The following is a 20702-nucleotide window of genomic DNA, read 5'->3' as shown; positions in this document are numbered from 1 at the left end:
GGAGCAATGCTTCCTAGGACAGCTTTTTAGGCGCAGCAGCAGCAGCAGCAGCGGCGTCTCTGCGTTTGGTAATTGCTTTGGAAGTCTTCTTTGGCAAGGCTTTTGTGGCCTTGTCTTCTTCTCCTTGCAAAGGGCAACGGAGGCTCCCTGATCTGGAAGGCAAAGGATTCCAAACCCCAGAGTTGTTCAGGGCTGATCTGGACACCTTTCCTTCCTCAGGGTTCGATATTCGCCAAGATGGTCTACAATCCCCTTGAGGCTCTCTCTGTGTCTGAGCGGCATCTGAAGCATGGAGGGACTTTGTGTTAGATGTGAAGTGGGAGGCTTTGTGTTGAGAGCCTTGGGCCCCAAAGCTTCCTTCCACGAGGCCTCTCTCACTCTGTATGCCTTTGCAAATGCAGGTATTCAGAGATCCCAGCCAAGAGCCTTCTGGGGCCCAGCATTTCGGATCCTGGCAGCGGATGAGAAACTCTCCGAGGCTAGTGCCTTGGCAAAGGAGCCAGTCCCAGGCCTTGGAGGGCCTGGCTTGAAAGGAAGGCCTGCTGAGCAAGCCCTGCCCAGGGTCTGGGGCTGGGGCTGGGGGCTCCCTCTTGGATGGCAAAGGAAGGCTCTTTGGGACTAGGCTTCTTTCTTTCTTTCTTCCCTTCCAAGAATGGCCTCGCCTTTGGCAGCCCAGCCAGGCCCAGAAGTCAAGGCCCCGCAGGGCTTCCTTCCCAGGGCTGGCAGTGTTTCGGGGGAAGGTCAGGAGGAGACAGAGGCATCTCTAGCCCTCTCTCGCTCTCTCTCTGGGCAAAGGCTGCTCTGACCGACCCTTCCGTGCTTCTGCTTGAAGACAGACAGGGTTGAATGGAAGGCCAAGGCAGTCCCCCCGTCGGAGGAGAGCCCAGAGGCGGCCAGCGAGGAGGAGGAGGAGGACTGCTTGCTCCGCGCGGCTTCCCTCGGCCTTCAGCGCCACTCGGCTCGGCTGCCGGAGGAAGGAGGGAGGGAGGGAGGGAGTGGGGCTCGGAGGAGGCCCAGCGGCTGCAGCCCTGCCTCCCTGGCCCTGGGAGGCTTGCAGCAGGAGGGCCTCCGCTTCGGCCGGCCCTGCCTCGGACTGGGGCTCCGGCGGAGAGCCTCCTCCTCCTCCTCCTGGCCTGGGCCTCAGGGCGAGAGGGAAGGCGGCTGGCCCCCCTCCCTCCGCCTGCCTCTTGGGGGGCTTTCCGGGGCCGCCCTTGGCAGCCCGGAGGCGGACTGCGCCTGGCCCTGGAGGCTCTCCTCCTGCCTGCCTTCCTCCCTCCTGGGGAGGGGCCTCTCCCCCCCTCCGCCTCCTTCTCCGCTGCCGCCGGACCCAGAGCGAGCCTCCCGCCGAGGGAGACCCGGCTGCTGCTGCCGCCGCCGCCGCCGCCATGGTAAGGGGCTCCGGAGCCGCCGCCGCCTCCGCCGCCTGCCCTCTGGCCGGGCTGCTGCTTGGGAAGGGCCGGGTCTGCCGGGCGCCATGCGGCTTGGGAAGGGTCCCTTCGCCGCCAGGAGCCGGGCAGCGTCCGGCCTCCTGCCTTCCCCCCTTTGGCTCAGCTTCACTTTCGAAGGCTTGAAGGGGGGCTTTTCTTCTCCTTCTCCTCCTCCTTCTTCTTCTTCGAGGATCCTGGGGGGCTTCTGCCCTTCAGCCTCCTGACCCCCAAATAGAGAGCTTCCTACTCTCCCTCCTGCCCTTCTCCTCCTCCTCCTCCTCCTCCTCCTCCTTCCAGAGGCCAAGCCTTCTCGCTTTCGAGCTCCTCGGAGGATGATGGTGCATCTGAGGGAGCTCCTTCCTCTCCTCGGTGAGGCTCAATGCAGCCTCTCTTCCCCGGACGCCTTTCCTGCTTGATCCAGGGGATGTAGCCACGGGGGGGGGGGGGATCTGGGGGCCGGACCCCCCCCTTCCATTAGAAATGAATGGTGTGTGCTGCTGCGCCACCGCACTCAAGCCCCATGATAATGGTGGCACTTAGTCTGGACACCCCCCTTCCTAAAATCCTAGCTACGTCCCTGTTGATGCCCTTCATTTCAGGGCAGTTCTCCCTCCTCCTCCTCCTCGGCCTCTGGAAGATCCAGTCCAAAGCCAAAAGGTGCTCTAGAGCAGGGGTAGGCAACCTTTTTGAGCCGGGGGCTGAGTTGCTGTCCCTCAGACAACTGGGGGGCCAAAGCCAAAAAATAAATAATTAAATAATTTTTAAAAATTTAAATAAATAAATAAACCGGGACAAATGTAGGACAACATTTTCAAATGGTGGACACTTTTTTTAAAAAGTGGAGGACATGCAAAACAAATTGCTGATTTTTTAAAAAAATGTTAATATAAATGCATGTTTCTGAAGCGTCTATAGCCAATTTCCCCCCTTGCCCCTGCTGCGCATGAGAGGCCAAAGGCCCCGGCTACAATCGGCGGTAGGACCGGGCTGGGGCCGGTCCCAAGGCCTTGCCGGGCCGCATCCGGCCCGCGGGCCACAGGTTGCCTACCCCTGCTCTAGAGAAAAAGGAGGGAGAGAGGGAGAGAGAGCCGCCCCCGATGAGGCCCTGACTGAGGCTTGGCCTCCCTCTTGCGGGGGCTTCTTCTCCTCATGATCTGAGCCAAAGGCCCCTCTGCCCCAAGAAGGAGCCCCTCTCTCCGCTTCCCTTCTTCTCAGGACCAGGCCCTGGTCTGTTTTCCAGGCGCAGATCAGGGTCAGTCAAGGAGGCCCCGGGAAGAAACCCAAAGCCCCAGGACTAGAGAGAGGCAAAGAAGGCCCAGCCTCTGAAGGTCAGGCCAGAGAAGCAAAGGAGGAGCCTTTGGGGGAGAAAGCTCTCTTTCCCCCAAAGCCAGCCAGAGCCAGGATTTCAATGGGTCTCTTGGCTCCTTGAGAACATTCCGGCATGGACCAGGCTGACTTTGGCAGTGATTGGTCTAGCCAGGTTTGGGCCATGCTTCCTTGGCAGAGCGCTTCGTTTTGCTTCTGCTGGGCAAAACCATCCAGAAAACTTGGAGAGGACAGAGAAGTATAGAAAAGGTCATGCAAATGGCTGCCTCCTCCAGGAGCGTCCTTCTTTTGGAGGAAGGATGTGGGTTTCCTCTGCAACAACAACAACAACGCCAAGAGACAGCGGGCCTCTTTCTGGGCTCCTGTGCCAAAGGGACTCCTCCTCCTAGTCGATATCTGTGTTTGTAGGGGAGGAAAACACATCTGCCAGGCTTTAAAACCTTTGGCATCTTCCACTTTTTCCTTCCCAGCAAATAACTGGTATTTCTGTCTTAGGAGGGGTTCCGGATTTTCCTTCTCATTTGCCAAATGGCGATATTTGGGGGGCAAGCATTTCCGTTTGCTCTGGGGTTCTCTCATTGTAATGATCCATAAACTTAAGGCGCAGGGAATGGGGGAGAGCTGCTCTTGCCAACGCAGTTTAACACAACACACACACACACACACACTTCTCCTGGCCTGGGTTGGCACTTGGGCATGAAAAAAGGAGGAACATCCTTTAAAAAGCAAAATGCCAGAGCAACTGCCCAGCAAAATATCTGGCTGCCCAGCATGGAAGACTGGTCACAAACTGGTGAGGTGGGAGTGATCTTCTGCCCAGCCGCAGGGCTTCCTTCGGTGGTTCCAGTGCTTCATATCCTGCTCTCGGCAAGATCTTGTTTCATTGCTGACATTTATAAATGGCTTTCCCCAAAGTGCCTGTCAAGAAAGCGAAAGCAGCGCTGGAGAGGGAAAAGAGGAGTTGCTGAAGCTGAGCCATGGCTGCCCTTTGGAGGGGCCTTTCTCTGCTCAGACTCAAGTGACCCATAGCAGCTTGTCTGGCCGGAATAAGCCTTGGCCGCCTGGTCAGTCTCCCTTTCTCTCGGGACGCCCAGCGCTTGAGCCATGGCTGCCTTCCTGGCGCCTTTGAGCCGGGCTTCCGATGGCCTTCCTCTCCACCTGGCTTTGGGCCCACGGCCAATGCGTCCTGCAATGAGGAGAGCATACCTGGCCATCCTATCTCACCCCACAACAAAAGGAACATCTTCCTCGCTTTAAAGTGTGCTTGCATGCCTTTGTGAGCTATCTGTGTGAGGTGCGTTCTCAGGAACGGGCTCCTGGTGAATGGATTCCAACCCTGCAACAAGTCACAGCGACAGGCCACCTTTCAAGCACAAAACAAGTAATTGGAACAAATTACTTTTGGAATGGGACTTTCATAAATTAACTTTGCATCTTCATGCCCCAGGATTGTGGGGGCTTTGGGGCAGCTTCCAACGTCCGGACTCCCTTGGAGCATGTCCCTGATGCAGCGCTGGGTCAGGGTCGGCCGGAGTTGGCTTATGGGGGATCAGGCCTCCAGGTCTTTGGCTGCCAGCCCAGCATGAAGCCATTGCCAAGATGAATGTGCCTCAAGGGCCCCAGCCGGCATTTCCTTCTGGGGTTTGGCTTGGATTCCTCTCCCTGCACCTTGTCCCACGGATTGTGCTGCAGGAAAGAGGGCTCTTACGGCTGACAGCTCAAGGGCCTGGTCCCTGCTTTCCTGCCTGGAAAAGTTATTCCTGGGGCCAGGCAGACTCAGGCCAGGAAGGTCCAAGGCGCCTCCGTTGCTTCTGCATGGAGCCATTTTAACCCACCTTCTTTGTGCTCCCCTCCATCACACTGTTTTTCAGTCATGGCCCCTCATGCGCCCTTATAAGCTCTGTATTATTATTATTATTATTATTATTATTATTATTATTATTATTATGAAAAGTCCAAATGAAACCAGTGGCTGTAGTGCTGTCCTCTTTTCCCTCTCAAGATGAACCAAACAGGTTTTTCAGTCCACATGGAAAAACCCCAAGTCAACAGCAGTTCCAGTGTTGCTTCTCTTGTTTTCCTTGCCTCTCCTTCATTTTAGGGCATTGCATTACTTGTCACATTGGTCACTTTGGATTAAAGCAAAAGTGACCCTGGCTATTTGAGAGGATCCTCTGAGGAGAGGAGAGGGCTGGTGCTTTGCTTCCATGGGTTGCAGGAGGAGGACAGAATCCAATTGGGGACGTCTGTCTCCAAAGTGCCACTGCCAGCCATCACTAGGTTTTGGTCTAAGCTTCTCATGCTGCTGCTGAACCTATTTGGCAGGACAGGGTTCATCCCCTTGGGTAGCTCCTTTACAGTTTGGACTAAACCCCGGAATGGACTGACCGCTCCTTGTGACATGGAAACACTGGCCAGGCCCCTCACGCTGTCAGTTGATGTTGTGCAAGGCTCTTCTAGTTGTGCAAATAACTGTTGCACAAGCAATAGCACCTCTGAAAGCATTGCACATGTCCCCTGAATGCTCTGTGACTGAGGCTGGTACTCTACTGTGTAACAGAAGCACACGCCAATGTGGTGCAAGATGCGCAACTGTGTGTGTAGTGGTGCAACCCAGTACACCTTCAGCAAAGCTGCTCTGGTGTTACATTTATGCCCTGGAACCCCTCTTTTTGGTTGTTGGCCCGTCAGCGCTGCAAACATGCAGAATTAATTTCGTTCCTGGCTGGAAGATGGTCTGTCTGGGCAGAACAGGACCCTGTTGCCCTCTTCAAATAATAGCTGATTGTTTCTGTCCCCAGAGGCCCTAGTTCACAGCCTGGGAGAGACTCCTAGTCCTCTGGGGGATGAATGGAGCCATCTGAAAGGGCAGAATGGGGTGCCAGGCCAGTCCAGCTCCTCCTTCTGCCCTCATTTCTGCAGAGACAGGTCTCTGCTGCCGCGTTTCGTTCCCAAGGGACCCAAATTCCCCCATCGTCTCTCTGCTGACCACCGGCTTTCTCCCTCTCTCTCTTTCCCAAGGGGGAAAACCGGCTGCAGCAGTGCCAGAAGGAGGCCGAGGAGGTGACCGGGATCATGTTGGAGAACTACAGCAAGGTCCTGGAACGGGAGGGCAAGCTGACCGAGTTGGATGAACGGGCCGACGAACTCCGGAACCAGGTAGGAAGGATGCAGGGATGCCATGGTCCAGGTGCTCCCCAGGCAGCCAAGGAAGGCACTTGGTGGCACCAGCCACTTGTTGGTGCAGCCAAGTGGAGAATCGCCATGGCCCCTGCGTCGCTTGTAATCACATCTCTTTCAGGGAAGGGTGACAAATGGAGATTTCCAAATAAATGGTGTTCATGCAGGCTGTAAACTTACATTTAAGCAGAAATAATAAGTTAATTCCTCTCCTAAGATAAATGCGGTTTAAAATATCTTAGCTTATCAGTGATTAACTAAATGCATTAATCATTTTTACCAACTTTTCTGTCTCTGGATGAGAATGAAAGTGATCATGGAAACCCCAGTGGCCTCCCATTCAACATGACTCCGGTCTGCAGGGGAGATGCAATTTCCCAAATCACTCTTTTAGGGGTTTTCCATGGGTCTGCACCTGCAGAGCCTCCATCCTCAGAAATCTTGGCCCTCTGCCTCACAGTTGCCCTTCCAGCATTTAAAGTCTGGGAGCAATGCCTGCCGGCGCATCTTTGCTGAAGGAAGCTCAACAGCTGCAGCCCTTCCTCCTCACTTGGGGGGGGGGGGAATACACAGCGCCCTATGGAAGCGTGGGCCTTTTTTTACTTAGGGGTTTATCTCACGGGGGCTGATTTTGGCATAAGAGTGATTAAAGCGCATTTACAGCATCACACATATAAAGGGGAAATGGTGAGTAATTGCATGAATTATTATCACACGCAATTCCGCAAATAAAGTGATAGTGGAAATGCATTGTCGCTGAAATCCCAAAAGTAAAAAGAAGTGTGTTAATGCTTCTTTGTAACCACTTTAATGGTGGGTTTTGCAGGACGTTGTGTGAAATCGTTTTGCATAATTACACGATTTTTCCGGAATAGTCACAGGATACACTGCTTAGCCTCCATTCCTGCTCTTAAGCCTCCTCTTGGCTGTGTTTCCTCCTAGAGCGTCGCCTTCAGCAAGACGACCAAGACCTTGGCCCAGAAGAAACGCTGGGAGAACATGAAGTTCAAGCTCATCCTGGGCGGAGTGGTGGCGCTGGCCCTCCTCATCATCATCCTGGCCATCGTCCTTTCCCTCACCCTCCCGGGGTCCTCCAGCGCTCCGGCCGCTCCGGACGGTGGCAACTGAGGACCCACTCCGGGCAACCATATGATATTCTCCACTGCTACCGCTGCGTCCCCTGCCTTTTTGGCCAGAGGCCTTCTGGGTGCTATTTTGGGCTTCAGCAGGACTTGGCAGCTTCCTGGAGCACCTGGCCCACTTGTTGCAGGGAAGCAGCCCTAAGGAGGAGAAGGTGCCAAGCCAACCCCCAACCGGCTCAGATAAAGTGTCCCCTGCGTAGATGAAAGACCTCTTCTTCCACCGTGAGCTGTGCCCCACCTTTGCAAGGGATGACAGCCAGCCCTTGCGTTCCTGCCTCCATGCCTCTGGGCTGTGTGTCTGTGTGTGTGTGGAGGGGAGGTTGTGTTGCTTCCATGCTAAGACCCACAATGAGGATCCCATGGGGCTTGGATCTCTCAACTCACCAGCCACCTGCCTTCCCCCTCTTTTCTCCCCGGGGAGAAGTCTGTGGGAGGAGAGGCCAATCCTTTCCTGCAACCTTCCTGGAATTTGTCATGGTCTGAATGCTGTGCCTTTTTTTAACCCTGGTGCGAAAAAAGAAGAAGGAGCCACTTCCGCTGGGAACGGTGGGGAGGCAACATGGAAGGTGGCCAAGGAGGAGAAAGTGGGGCATAGGAGTGCCCTTACTTCAAGGGGGTTTGTTCAAAAGAGCTTTCCCCTGGCTTGCCTCTCACATTGCCTTTTGGGAGGTGGGTGCCCTTTAGGTTTTCTTGCACCAGCCGTCTCTCAGCCAGTTTTTGCAGAATTGTATTGTTGCAAGGGGCTCCAGAGGCCAAGCAGTCCATCCCCTTCCTCAGCAGAGGCTTTGCAGTGTGGGGCACAGAGGATGCAGTGACCCCAACGGACAGCCCTCCAGCCTCTGTTTAGTCGGCCCAGAAGAGGAGGACCCCCAAAACCATCATCTTAATAGACTTCCCCATAGGTTCTGCTAAGCACTCCTCTGCTGCCATTTCAAGGCTCTGTTTGCTTCTTTTTAAAGGAAGAAGCACCAGGGTCAGTAGAGTAATATCCCCACATTTGGAAACATGGCTGTTGCCATCAGTCTTCCCTCTACACAAGAAGCAGTGCATCTGAAGATCTGGAGAAGCAGCACTGGGTTCATCCAAAGCTGTGGGTTTGCAAAGGAGGAGATGTCTCCGCAGAGCCTGCCATGCGGCTTCTCCTCCGTGGGATGCCACCCATTGACTCACACCCTCCATGCTCCCCATAGAAGCCGCCCTGCACTTTCTGCCCAGTTTCTGGGCTTTTTGAACTGTGAAAATCGTGATCTCTCCAAGAGGTCCTAGTTTGAGCCCTGTCTTCCTTTAGCCTCCATGTCGGCTGCAGCTGTGTGCGCTGGGCCCTCGGCATCCGCTGGGGTTTAGATCCAAGACCTTCCATGGATACCAAAATCTGTGGATGCTCAAGTCCCATTATATACAATGGGGCAGTAAAATGGTGTGCCTTATATAAAATGGCAAAGTCAAGTGTTGCTTTGTAGAATTTATATCTATTTTTGAATATTTGCAAACCATGGATGGTTGGATCTGTGGATATGGAGCACTGACTCTACTTCATCTCTGTTTAGCTCAGTAAAATGTACCGCGTAGGACTGTGATCTTGGACAAACAATTGTAGTTTGTTCCATGCTGGCCAGCTTTTGTTCTTTCAAATGGCCAGATATCCTAGCATTGCCATGGGTCAATTATTACTTTTCATCCTGTTTTTAGTCCTATGTAGGCGATCACAGGTAATAGTTTTGTCTCCGTTTTGATCTCTCAAACCGCTGTGCCTTTAGCAGCCTTTTGCTGCCACACTGCAGAATTAATGCACTTTGACACCACTTTGACTTTCATGGCTCCATGCTAATGGAATCCTGGGATTTGTAGTTTCTTGTGATACCAGAGCTCTCTCAGAGAGGTGGCTAATGCAGTTTGATACCACTTTATCCTGGGATTGGTAGTTTTGTGAATCCCAGGATAAAGTGGTGTCAAACTGCATTAATTCTGCAGTGCAGATGCAGCCCAAGAAGTGAGCCTTTGCCCAGATTGAACACAACCTGTGAAAAGGATTGTTGTGAGGTTGTTGCAACCCACAAAGCAAGGACTGCAACAAGACAACAAGGAACAAAGGGGCACCGAGCGGTCAGCCGAAAACTCTTGCCAACGTGGACGGAGCCAACCCACAGCCGCACATGGCTGCAGCGTCCCTTTGTGTCGCTTGCGTCCAGACTCTTCCATCTCTCCCTGCAATTAACCTCCGGGTCAGTTATGCAAATATTAACTTGCATAATTGCTTTGAAAAGGGCCTCTTTATTTTTTGGGAGGAGGAGGCATTGGGGACGATGGCTGTCCTAAGGCTTTGCGTGTCTCTCTCTGTTTGTGGGATTGTGTTAAGTCTGCCGCACCCTTAAAAGTTGTGGATCCTGTGGTCAAAAAGTGTGGCATCGCCATTTGGCATTGTTTGGTTCTTTTCAAGAGCAAAGCAGTAAAAAGGTGAATTCTTTTGTAACAACGAGTGGCTTTGTGTCTGGATTACTACACCGACTGTGTTTGTGTGTCTTTGTGTGGGACTTCAGGGCGAGAGCATCAGGGATGGCGATGAAAGTCCTCTTGGAGGAGAGGGGTCATTTCAAGGGTCAGTAATAAATAAATAATAATAAATACAATGTTTATTTCTATCCCGCTTTTTGCCAGGCAATCAAAGCGGCGTACGACAGGTTAAAATACAGCCATATATACATCATGCCCCCCTTAAAACAAGATTAAACAATGTAAGATTAAAACTACATATTAAAACCGACTAAGAGATCACTGGACGGGAGTCTTATTTGTGGCCGAGCATTTATTCCGGGAAGGCTTGCTGGAAGAGATCCATCTTAATGGCCTTTTTAACGCTCTCTAGGTTGGTCATTTGACGGATCTCGTCTGGCGGCCATTCCATAAATTGGGAGCAGCTGCAGAGAATGTCCTCTGGGTGGTCGCCATCAGCCTGGTCTTTAAGGGCTGTAATAAATTCCTCCCACTGAGGGTACGGGGCAGATTATATGGAAGCAGGCGGTTGGGCCCAAGCCATGTAGGGCTTTAAAGGTGATAACCAGCACCTTGTACTGTGCTCAGAAACTGATAGGCAGCCAGTGGAGTGACTTCAGTATTGGTATTCTATGGTCACTCCTTGCTGTTCCTGTGACCAACCCGGCTGCCATGTTCTGTACCAACTGGAGTTTCTGGACTAGGCACAAGGGTAGCCCCATGTAGAGCGCATTGCAAAAATCAAGTCTTGGGGTTTCCAGCGCATGTACTACAGTTTCGAGGTCACCCTGTTCCAGGAAAGGGCGCAGCTGGCGTATCAGCCGAAGCTGATAACAGGCACTCCTGACCGTCGCGTTCACCTGATTCCTCATCTGAAGCACCTCCAGACTGCGAACACAGTCCTTTGAGAGGAGCGTGAGTCCCTCTAGGACTGGAGCTTGCAGCCCAATCCCTGGTTTGGGGGCCCCTACCGTAAGTACCTCCGTTTTGTCTGGATTCAACTGAGAGAGGTCTGGCTCTTATCATTATCACTTATTACACTGCTTTCCCCCACAATTGGGACACAAAGTGGCTCACAGACTTAGACACAAGTCCAATTGAAAACATAGGCATTACAACAGAATTCAACTCAGGGAAGGTGAGTCTGGCCTGGGTTTGAGCTGGGACTTCCAAAGAGCCCCTCGAGAAAACAGGGCTGATTTCGGGGCAGAGAGTCTGCTCTTGGGTGCTCAACAGGGCCAGCCCTGGTTAGGACTTGGGTGGGAGACCAACAGGGAATGCCAGGCCCCATAGGACCCCTTTCATAGGAAGGAACTGTGAAAGCATCCATTTCCTAAGAAGCCCAGTGAGACCCCCATAAGTCAAGGGGGGACTCCTAGAGGCGTCCCTAAAGAGCCTCAAGGCACCCGGTCCCCTCTGTCCTTGGGAGCTCAGCAGGGCCAGCCTTGGTCAGTCCCTGGATGGGAGACCAACTGGCAATGCCAGGCCCCATTTCAGAGGAAGGAACTGTGGCAGAGGCCATTGCCTAAGAGGCCCAACGCTCTCCTCTGTCCTTGGGAGCTCAGCAGGGCCAGCCCCGGTTGTGACTTGGGTGGGAGACCCCTGAAGAGGGAAGGGAGGGAGGGAAGTGGCCCAGAAGCCCCTCAGAGCGTCGGGAGCAGAGTCCGGGGAGAGCCACACTCTCTCAGCCCCTTCCTCCTCCTCCTCCTCCTCCGGGGAAAGGATCATCGGGACGGAGGAGCCAATCAGGGCGCGGCGGCGGCGGCGGCAGAGCAGGAAGGGGCGGGGAAAGGGGCGGAGTTTACCGTGAGGAGGTTGCAAGGCAATTGATATGTACTGTATGCAGGGCAATCTCTTCACAGTAAACTCCGCCCCTTTTTGCTCTGCCACCGCCGCCGCGCCCTGATTGGCTCCTCCCTGTGATGCTCCCGGCCAATGAGCGCCGAGCAGGGCAGAGCCGGCTTCCGCTTCCGGGTGGCAGAGGAGGAGGAAGAAGAGGAAGAGGAGGATGGCTTCGTACTTCGAGGAGCACGACTGCGACCCCGGCGGTTCCTCCTCCTCCTCCTCTTCCTCGGGGCCCCCTTCGGTGCAGCTCCGCCACCAGCAGCTCATGCAGCTCGCCAGGTACGGAGGGAGGCCTCCCTGAAGGTAGACTGCCTCCGCCTCTGGAGGCTCCTCTTGGGGGCTTCGGCTGACACCAGACACAACGCCACGACAAAGGCAGACACGGTTGGGGTGTATATACATAAACTCTGTTTGCGATAGTTGTGTATAAGCTGTGTGTGTACAACTATGTGCAACACACACACAGATATACGGTAGCTTTAGTCATACATATCAATATCCATATGTGTATATGCATATATGTGATACCTTTGATTAAAAGCTACTATATATATGCACACACACATAAACTGTTTGTATACGTTGTGCATGAGTTGTGTTTTAGTCACTCTCTCTCTCTCTCCATATATATATATATCTATATGACAGCCATTAGGGCTGAAGGGCAGGGTATAAATGCCATAAATAAATAAATAAATAAATAAAAGCTACCACACACAAACTCCGTTTGTATTAGTTGTGCGTAAATATATGTTGTGTGTGTATATCTGTGTGTGTGTATATATATACATACATACATACATATGGTAGCTTTTAGTCATACATAAATATCCATATATACACAGACACATACGACTAAAAGCTACTATACAAGAACTATACACAAACTACAACCACAACATGGGTTTCTCATGGCAGTTCCTGCCTCTCTGCCCCAAAACTGTGACTTCTGGGCATTGCAGTGAAAAAGGAGGGCCTTTTCCAATCCCAGGGGAAAAACAAACAGCAGAGAAGGGCCGTTTTCATTGCAGGTCCCTCTTCAACGGCCTGGAGATCGACCTGGGCTCCCTGGAGAGCGGAGACTGGGAGCACCGGCTGCCCCCTCCTGCCGCCAAAAAGGCCGTGGACGCCCTCCCTTCGGTGCGGGTCACCCCTTCGCAAGCAGGTGCTGTGCCTTTGCATTGGGATGTGTGTGTTTGTGTTGGTCCTAGAGAGTGGGATGCAGTTCTCCATCTTTGGAGGCCTCTCAGCAGAGGCAGGATGGCCATCTGTCATCTGGGATGCTTTGATTGAGAGTTCCTGCATGGCAGAATGGGTTTGGACTGGATCAGGGCCCTTCTTGCAGTCTCTTCCAACTCTGTAATTCTATGATCCTTCCTTTGCTTCCCAGACAAAAGCCCAAAGTGCCCAGTCTGCCTGCTGGAGTTTGAGGAGGAGGAGACGGTCCGGAAGATGCCCTGCCAGCACCTCTTCCACTCAGGCTGCCTCCTGCCCTGGCTTGGGAAGGTGAGGAGATGGGGGGCCAGGAGGGGACCCTTGGGGCCGGGAGGGAAAGTGGACTTTGCTCCTCACACAGAGGCTGGACTCTCGTTTCCCTCTTCACCCAGACAAATTCTTGCCCGCTCTGCCGCCATGAGCTGCCCACAGACGACGAGGAATACGAAGAGTACAAGAAGGACAAGGTGAGTGAATGCCAGTGCCAGGAGTAGATAACTTTGTGGTCAGGAAGCACCCTCCCTTTTGGGCAGCATACTCTGGCACTTAAGTCAGGGACTGCTTCTGCCATACAGAAGGCCAGAGAAATCACTGTCAACTAATTCCCTTTCCTTGGACTTTCCAGTTGCGGAAGCAACAGCAGGCCCACCGGCTGGAGTACCTCCATGGTGCCATGTACACGTGACGAGGCGGCTCCCTCTCCGCCCTCCTTTCCCTTTCTCTCAGCTGCTGGATCCCTGCCTGCTGCCTTCCTCTGGCCCAGGGGCACCCTCCGCTGCAGCCTTTCCATGATTGCCTGGGGCCAGGATGCCCCAGGGAGGACCAAGAGGCATGGCGTCCCTCCTTTGCCCTGCTCCACCAAGAGCTGGTGATGAAATAAATATTCTCCAGTTTATTAACCTGGGATCCTGGCTCAGTGTGACATTAGGCCTGTTTGTTGCTGGAGCAGTCCTCAGTTTGGATGCAGCCAGCTGGTTCACCACCATCCAGGACAGGGGTGGGGAAACCTGCACATGGTCCACAGCACCCTCCAATTTCTTGGCCCAGGGCAAGGAAACCCTCTTCAAACTGCCAAATCCCCCCAATGTGAAAATCAGTTGAGAACAGAAACTGCATCTCTTGCAGGTGGCCAAAGTGCAGCCCTCTGGGTGTTGCTGGACTGCAGTTCCCCTCAGCCCTCCTAGCCGACAACAGCCAGTGGTTAGGAATGCTGGGAGGTATATGGAGGGCCGCATCCTGGCTGCCATTGCTTCACCCTCAAAGAAAGACACGGAGGCACACTTGCTCCGATACAACTCTTTTTATACACATTTTATATAGAGAGAGATATATAAAAAAAGTTCTAAAAAATACCAAAACATCTCACCCAAACAAACCAGCTTGGATATTTGCGGGCCAAGGGCAAGAGGCGCTCTCCTCCCTGGCACCCAACCTGGTTCCCTGTGGGGGCAGGGAGGGGGGCATATTAAGGTGGCGGTGTGTGCCTGTGTGGGGCAGAGATGGGCAGGAGGGAAATAATTGTCCAGGGGGGGGGGTTCCATTTTGAGGCATCTCTCCATTCTGAAGCATCCTGTTAAACATGGGACCAAATTGTTTTACAATTTTAAAACTTAACCCACCTGCTGTTCCTTTGTCCCTATTTGCTGCTGCCACTCCTGAAGGTTGGCTGAGAGGAAAGCGTTGCTGGCAGTGAGAGGCAATCCTGTTCCAAGGGCAGCTGCGATGGGTACTGTGGGAACTGACAGAGTCTCCCTTTGTCACTGGCACACTGGCCCATGGAAAGGTGGCTGGAGGGCCTGGTCTATTGCACAGACAGGCTGGGCAGCTGCCATGACACAGGTGGAGCGTTTCTGCTCCATCCTGGAATAGCTTCCCGCCTGGCTTTGGGGGAATCAGAGGCAACAACAGAAATCCTACATTGGGGTGAATGTGCAGCTTTGTGCTCCACAACCTATACCTTGGATGGCAAAACTGTGCAACACATGTGCAGCCAAGTGCACAATGGCACCACACACACATACACTGCTCCGTTTCCATGATTTGGAGCCAAATATGACATTGTGCACTGGATAGAAACATCCAACCACTTCAGAAGGGGAGCTTACATGTGAGGAGCCCAAACCTGATTATGGCCGCTGTCTCCCACTTAAGTGGGAATTTGTTGGCAGGAAGATAAGAATTAAGCGTTGGCAGCAGAACACCCCATTTGGTACATGATTAAAATTACTGGAGGGGAGAAAGGTGCTCCTCTTCCCCCATTGGGGGAACACAAAAAAGGCAGCCTGCTGGAAGCTGCAAAGGGAGGCGAGGGGGACAGTTGGCCGGCGCGCCCCTCAAATCATGGCGATGCTCTCAGGGTTGCAGTTGAGGTGGGTGGAGGTGCTGCTGCTGCCGGGGGACTTGCAGCCCCGGCCGTTGGAGTGCTGCAGGGCGGCCACCATGGTGTCCGTGGAGACGGCCCCAAACTCATAGGTGAACGTGCCATAGAAGACCAGGATGTCTATGACGAAGACCCACTCGCAGATGGCTGCCAGGTGCTGGAGGAGGAAGCTCTCGTGAATGAAGAAGATGCCACCTGAGAGGGCCAGGGGTCAAGGAAAGGCAGACTCTGAGCCCCTTTTGGGGAAGTGGACCAGGGGGCGGACCAGGGTCCCTGTCCCAAGCTCACATAGCCCAGGTGCTGGCAGATATGGCCAAGAAAGCCTCCAGGTCCTGGGAGGGAGTAAAGCAGGGATGGGAGAGTTGTGGCCTGCTTGACTGGGGGCTATGCTGGCTAGACAGCAGTGGCGGCCCCCATGTCAGTAGGGCAGCAAATTTGTCCCAGGCTTTAAGCTGGATTTCCAGGTGCTGAATCTTATCACCAAAGCAGGTTCAGCACTGTGGCATTCAAGTTTGGTCCAAACCCTGGAGTAGGTTCACTGCCTCAGTGACATCAAGCCTCCAGCTGCTGTTGCTGGTAGGGGGGTGTTGGGAGTTGCACTCCAACATGCTCTAGCACAAACAACAAAAACGAGTGAAAATACTCCCAGGTGGGGTCTTGGACCATGGGGTCCTCCTCCATCTGCCTCCCCACCCGCTTCCACAACAAGGAGGCAACCAGAGAAAGGATACTGAGGACGAGGGAAATTAAGGCCACGGTGGTGAGGAAGACACGTAGGTGTGCCATCCAGAAGTCCAGGGCAGAGGCGGCAATGTGGTAGGAGAGGACGCACTGGAGGCAGACAAAAAGCAGGCCGGCCGGGAAGGCAACCCCGGCGCCAATGTAGTGAAGAGATTTGGCATAGTCCACCTGGAGGCAGAAAGACATGTATGGAGGAATCGATGTCTTCTGTCGATGGGAGCCCAGCCCTCTTCTTCCCAGCCAAAGAAGGCTCCTCTTCCTTGTTCCATTTCTAAGCCAAAAAATAGAGTCAAAGAAACCTTTCCATCCCAGCAGTTGGTGTGCCTCAGGGACCAAAATGTCTTGGGCTGACCAAGGCAAATGACCTCATCTCTGTCCCAGCCTCACATGTATCCACGGGTACAATATGGGTCTGTTCTTCACACACTCACTGAGACCCTGCATTAGTATGGGGTACTGCCTTCCTACCCTGGGAGCTGGAGGACTTTTGTCCTGCCCTTAAATCTCTGGTCCCTTCTGGTGCCATCCTCAATAGAATCCTAAATCTACACTGTTTTTCTGGAAGGCTAGCTTTCCAGCAATGCCACATCCATCCCACTGCCACCTCCAAGACAGCTGGCCCACAATACACCTGAGACTGGTGTCTGCTTCCACTTCCTTGCCCTCAGATCAGTACCAACCCCAATTCACACAAGGAACAGGAGGGTCAAGGAATGTGACTGCGGCATTCCTCAAATGGCATCCCAGTCTTCCCAGCCGCCACTAGAGGCAGCTTTGACCTCCACCCATGTCAACGTCTCAGCCAACCTGGAAATTGCCCACCATAACCAGGCCAGCAGCGTTGGTACAGCCGGTGATCAGTGCCGTTGTGTTCACCCAGGAACTGTGGCTCTGCTCGATCAGCTGTCCGTAGCGCAGGAAACAGATCATCACCACTGTGGATGGGAACAAGAGATACTCTTGGAAGGGGTTAAAGCATAGTGGGGTGGGGGTGAGGCAAAATACATGGGAACACTGGGATTCTGTCCCAAACCATGGCTCAGGCCTCTGCCACTGGTGGCTGATGGCTTCTAGGTCACAGGAATGAGGGATCTTCTGGGTTGTACTCTGAACTTTAACGGAGTCCTGAACCCTGGCCTTCAAAATAGAGGCTTCTAGCTGCCAGGGATGATTCCAGGAAGGCATTTTTGTTAGCTGTCAGGAGGCCCCTTCCGGAGCAGCCACCCAGATTTCCCCAGAGTCTTCCCCCTCCCTTCAACTTGGCCGGTCAACTTGGAATATCCATTGGCAGGAGGATGTCCCTTCCCTGCAGGGTTTCCTGTCCTCTTCTTGAAGGCCAGAGAAATAACCACACTGGAAAAAATCTTGCTCTCTTGGGACTGAGAAAGGTTACGCCTCAGGAAAGACAACCAGACAACCAGTTAGGGCAGGCACAGGACTGGAAGGCATAGGAGGGGGCATCCAGTTCCTCAGCCTGGCAAGCAGGTAATACATTTGGGGAGACGGTGAAGCAAGACTTACCCATGAAAGCTCCAATGTTCCCAATAAGGCTGAAGAGGCAGCTTTCAGGAGGATAAGTTCCACACTTGCTGTAAGAGAAAGGGGAAAGAGAGGGAGCAAGGCTGAAAGTGGCCGGCAAGCAGGCAGCCCTGCCAAATAAGTCACTTGCACTGGTGTCTTTATGCACATGTGTAGCTAGGGGCAGGAAAAGCAAAATGATGGAACTGCCCCTATAAGAATTCTGTTCCCACCAAAGGAAAGATCCCTTCAGTCCCCAAAATTCAAGCATTGCTTAGATTGAGACACAGAAAATTTTTCACACCAAGAACTCTTCTATTTGCAGTTTTTGGTTTCTCTTGGTCACTTGGCCTACTTCCTATTTGCTTTGGATGCCTAAATTGTCTTTGCAAATGCTCAGGTGAAGTTACTCCAGATCATCTTTCCCAGCTCACCTGATCAAAGGGACGTCTTCCAGGGTGCAGCAGCTTTTGGGGTAGCCATGCTTGGCAGATTCAGCAGAACAGGACTCATTGTAGGACCTGCAACAGTTTGGATAGATGTGCCAAGGAACAACCAGGTGCTTCTGGGAGAGGAAAAACGCAAGACCCAAAGCCAGCCCAGCAGGACTTATCCTGCACCTTTGCAGAAGGACTCACCAGTTCTCAACGGGGCAGACGTGGTGGTTCATCACCGCCATGGCATACCTGTCAGGCACAGGGAGAGACAACAAACAGAGCACATTAAAAATGGGGAAAAACAGGACTGGCCCATCAAGACAAAACACACAAGACCTTTGGAATCAGCATGATTCCAAAGGTACTACCTTATTCTCCTTGCTGCCAGATTCCCAAAGATTAAGTGCACCCTATTTGTTCTTCACAAACCAAAGCAAACAAGCGGCTTCAATCTGCTTTTAACAGTCAGACATGGGGCAGTCTCCACCAGGAATGTCTCTTGGGCCAAATCCCATTGCACAACAATTGCCAGAGTGTTCATTAACACACTTCAAAGGCAGCTCCACATACAATGCAATACAGTAATCCAAATGCCCCAAGCCAATCCCATCCCCAGCCACTGAAGAAAACAAACTTCTTCTCTCTTTCTCATGACTGCAGCCCTTCAGATATTTGCAGATGGGTGTGTTGTATCCCCTCTCACTCTTCCCCAGGCTAAACAGGTTTGGCTCTCTCAATTGTTTCTCACAAGGGCTCGGCTTCCTGACCTTTGACCATCTTGGTCACTCTCCTTGGGAAGACATGCTCCAGGTTGTTGTTATCCTTCTTAAAACTCTATTGCCCAGAACTGGATAGAGGGCTCCAGTTGGGCTCTGACCAAACATAAGCCTGGTCCAGTATGAAGGACAATTGTGTGTGCCTTCCAAGTGTCAGTCACACTGTCCTGGCACAAAACCTCAAATCCCCAAGAGCCTTTGGTGATATATGTCAAGGATGTGAATTAACAGTCAGGGCTCAGATTTGCTGAGTAGTGCCCTTGCCCAGTCAGTAGGTCCTGGTACTGTTTTACAGCAATGCCTCAGACCTCGAGAAGAGCCCCTGCCTTGGTTTTGATTTCAAGGCTAAGCCCTGGTGCCCACCCCAGACCCAAAGGGAAAAGGAAGGCAGCTCTTACACAATCCATATCCCAGTGATTGAGAAAGCAGAGAGGCTAATGGGGAGGATGATCCACGCTGTCATTAGTGAGTGGAGGTCCACAACATCTGTGTGGGGGAGAGGGGCAGAGAGAGAGAGAAGGAGGGAGGGGAGAAGAGGGGTGGAAGGGAAGGAGGGAGGGAAGGAAGGAAGGAAGAAGGGAGGGAAGGAAGAAGGGAGGGAGGGAAGGAGGGGGTGCTAGCTATGAGCCAAGGCCTCCCCCGGGAACCATCCACAGGCAGCTCCTGGAAGAAAAGAGGCAGAGACAGGGGTCAGTTGGTCAGGCCTTGGCGGAGCCCAGGTTGGCAAGCGCAGGGAGGGTCAGTTTTGGATACTAAATGGACTGAGGCTGCCTTGCCCTGGCTTCTTTCTGGCTCAGGCAGGCCCTACTGCCCAAAGCAAGGCACAAATCAGCTGCACCTTAATACTCTCCTGTGCCCCGGCCTCCCGTCAACCACCCTCCCTATTCTCTCCTTCATTTACCCTTGATTCCAGGGATTCAAGGAACACGGAAAGTTTCACCAAGCAGGAGAAAGCAAAACATTCTCGCCCACGGCTTGTTTTCCCGGGAACTGGAGGCAGGGATGCTAAGATTTTTGGCAAGGCCAAGAGGCTCCGAGTCCTGCTCCTCCACACTTGGACGCCAGGGAGTGTGTGAGGTCAGCCTGCCCTCCCAAAAGCCCAGTGCACCCACATCCGAGGCACGGGCATCTCTCATGCCTTCTGCTGCAGCCCTTTTGCCAGGTCCTGAGACTCCGGCTGAAAGGAGATCAACTGATCGCTCACCGACCGGCCTCCTGCTTTTCCCAGCCAAGGCTTTTTGGCCGCCTGATGAGAGCAGAAGCTCTCCTGGGTCATAGGAGGACACGGTCCCCTGGCACACCCTTCCCAAAATGTCTGCCCTTTGCTGACAGTGTCTCCTCGCCTCTCTCCCTGCACATTATGGTCAAAGATGCCCCTCATCCTGACCCCTCTGGGGTCCCCGCAGGACCTTCCACTCCAAGGATATGAAAGGGCAAGTGATTGCCAACTGACAAACAGGCTGGAGGCAGTCGGATAAATCAAGCAAGCCCCTGGCCTCAAAAACAGTCCTCCTCCTCCGCGTCTCCCTGAAGCCACACTTAGCGGATGAGGCCCAGGGAGGCTGGCTGCAGACCAAGACCAAGGAGAACGAAATGCCACCAGCAGCATCTCCAGCAAACTTGTTTTTGGCACCTGAAACCAGTCCAGCTGGAATGCAAAGAGATTAGCCAGAGCAAACCCCAGCCTCCTGGGGCACCATCTGGGAGGCAAACGCCTCCTTGGACCTTCCGCAACAAGGGCTCCTCACGTCTGCCCCAGGACCCCTCTTAAGAAAACGCTGGTCCCTTCCCTTGGTGATGCTTTTTACACTTGTGCAAAGTCTGCAAGGCCTCATCTCTGGAGCTAAACTGGGGCCAGTCCAGTCGGGCTCCAAGGCTCCTCTGATAACGGCCATGGACTGCCAGGAAGAGCCACCTTCTGCTGCCTTTGCTCATTCAAATGGGCTTGGGACGGCCTGAAGCAAAGACATTTCTGTCCAGTGTGAATGGACAACTGCCAGAAGACGGCTTCCCATTTCAAGCCCTGGTTCAATTTCCAGGAGGACCAAAGGCACTTGCTTGGCCAACTAGTCTAGTCTAGGTTTGGGCTGGACTAGGGCTCTGGAGACCAGGGTTCGAATCCTCACTCAGCCATCCAGACTCACTGGGCCGCCTCCTCTCAGCCTCTGGAGAAGGCCATGGAAAACGGCCAAGGAAGCCCCTGGACAGACGCGCCTTAGGGCTTT

The 20702-nt window shown here is 53.3% G+C and overlaps 3 protein-coding genes across 4 annotated transcripts in view; 2 read left to right on the top strand and 1 right to left on the bottom strand.

The window, feature by feature from the left end:
• The first annotated feature begins 57 nt into the window (after window positions 1-57).
• Window positions 58-9545, top strand: LOC121933180 (vasodilator-stimulated phosphoprotein-like). The gene is made up of 4 exons (XM_042472546.1): window positions 58-1065; window positions 1116-1388; window positions 5775-5912; window positions 6876-9545. The coding sequence occupies exons 1-4, from the start codon at window positions 847-849 to the stop codon at window positions 7059-7061; spliced, it is 816 nt and encodes a 271-aa protein (XP_042328480.1). The 5' UTR covers window positions 58-846; the 3' UTR covers window positions 7062-9545.
• A 1986-nt stretch (window positions 9546-11531) lies between these two features.
• On the top strand, window positions 11532-13531 carry RNF181 (ring finger protein 181). The gene is made up of 5 exons (XM_042475883.1): window positions 11532-11689; window positions 12442-12575; window positions 12801-12916; window positions 13018-13092; window positions 13251-13531. Exons 1-5 carry the CDS (start codon window positions 11574-11576, stop codon window positions 13308-13310), a joined length of 501 nt encoding a protein of 166 aa, XP_042331817.1. The 5' UTR covers window positions 11532-11573; the 3' UTR covers window positions 13311-13531.
• Window positions 13532-13910: 379 nt separating this feature from the next.
• The window catches only part of TMEM150A (transmembrane protein 150A), a 7404-nt gene continuing 612 nt past the window's right edge, over window positions 13911-20702 (bottom strand). The window contains exons 2-8 of one of the 2 annotated variants that reach the window (XM_042475881.1): window positions 18876-19140; window positions 17903-17950; window positions 17699-17785; window positions 17268-17335; window positions 16554-16681; window positions 15737-15914; window positions 13911-15200 (exon numbers count right to left, since the gene is read on the bottom strand). In XM_042475881.1, coding sequence (XP_042331815.1) covers window positions 14959-15200; window positions 15737-15914; window positions 16554-16681; window positions 17268-17335; window positions 17699-17785; window positions 17903-17950; window positions 18876-18940 — 816 coding nt within the window. In that variant the 5' untranslated portion in view covers window positions 18941-19140 and the 3' untranslated portion in view covers window positions 13911-14958. Of the gene's footprint in view, window positions 15201-15736; window positions 16018-16553; window positions 16682-17267; window positions 17336-17698; window positions 17786-17902; window positions 17951-18875; window positions 19141-20702 lie in introns of both variants that reach the window. The other variant, XM_042475882.1, reaches the window with a different exon arrangement.

Source organism: Sceloporus undulatus, chromosome 6, assembly GCF_019175285.1.
Source record: "Sceloporus undulatus isolate JIND9_A2432 ecotype Alabama chromosome 6, SceUnd_v1.1, whole genome shotgun sequence".
Taxonomy (NCBI): Eukaryota; Metazoa; Chordata; class Lepidosauria; order Squamata; family Phrynosomatidae; genus Sceloporus; species Sceloporus undulatus.
The sequence above is the reverse complement of the archived record's forward strand: the minus strand, read 5'-3'. Positions and strand labels throughout refer to the sequence as shown.

Coding starts and splice junctions, on each gene's coding strand:
- LOC121933180 (XM_042472546.1), top strand. CDS start 847: ATGGAAGGCCAAGGCAGTCCCCCCGTCGGAGGAGAGCCCAGAGGCGGC. Junction 1,066..1,115: donor GGAGGCTTGCAGCAGGAGGG/CCTCCGCTTCGG, acceptor GGCGGAGAGCCT/CCTCCTCCTCCTCCTGGCCT. Junction 1,389..5,774: donor CCGCCGCCGCCGCCGCCATG/GTAAGGGGCTCC, acceptor CTCTTTCCCAAG/GGGGAAAACCGGCTGCAGCA.
- RNF181 (XM_042475883.1), top strand. CDS start 11,574: ATGGCTTCGTACTTCGAGGAGCACGACTGCGACCCCGGCGGTTCCTCC. Junction 11,690..12,441: donor CAGCTCATGCAGCTCGCCAG/GTACGGAGGGAG, acceptor TTTTCATTGCAG/GTCCCTCTTCAACGGCCTGG. Junction 13,093..13,250: donor AAGAGTACAAGAAGGACAAG/GTGAGTGAATGC, acceptor TGGACTTTCCAG/TTGCGGAAGCAACAGCAGGC.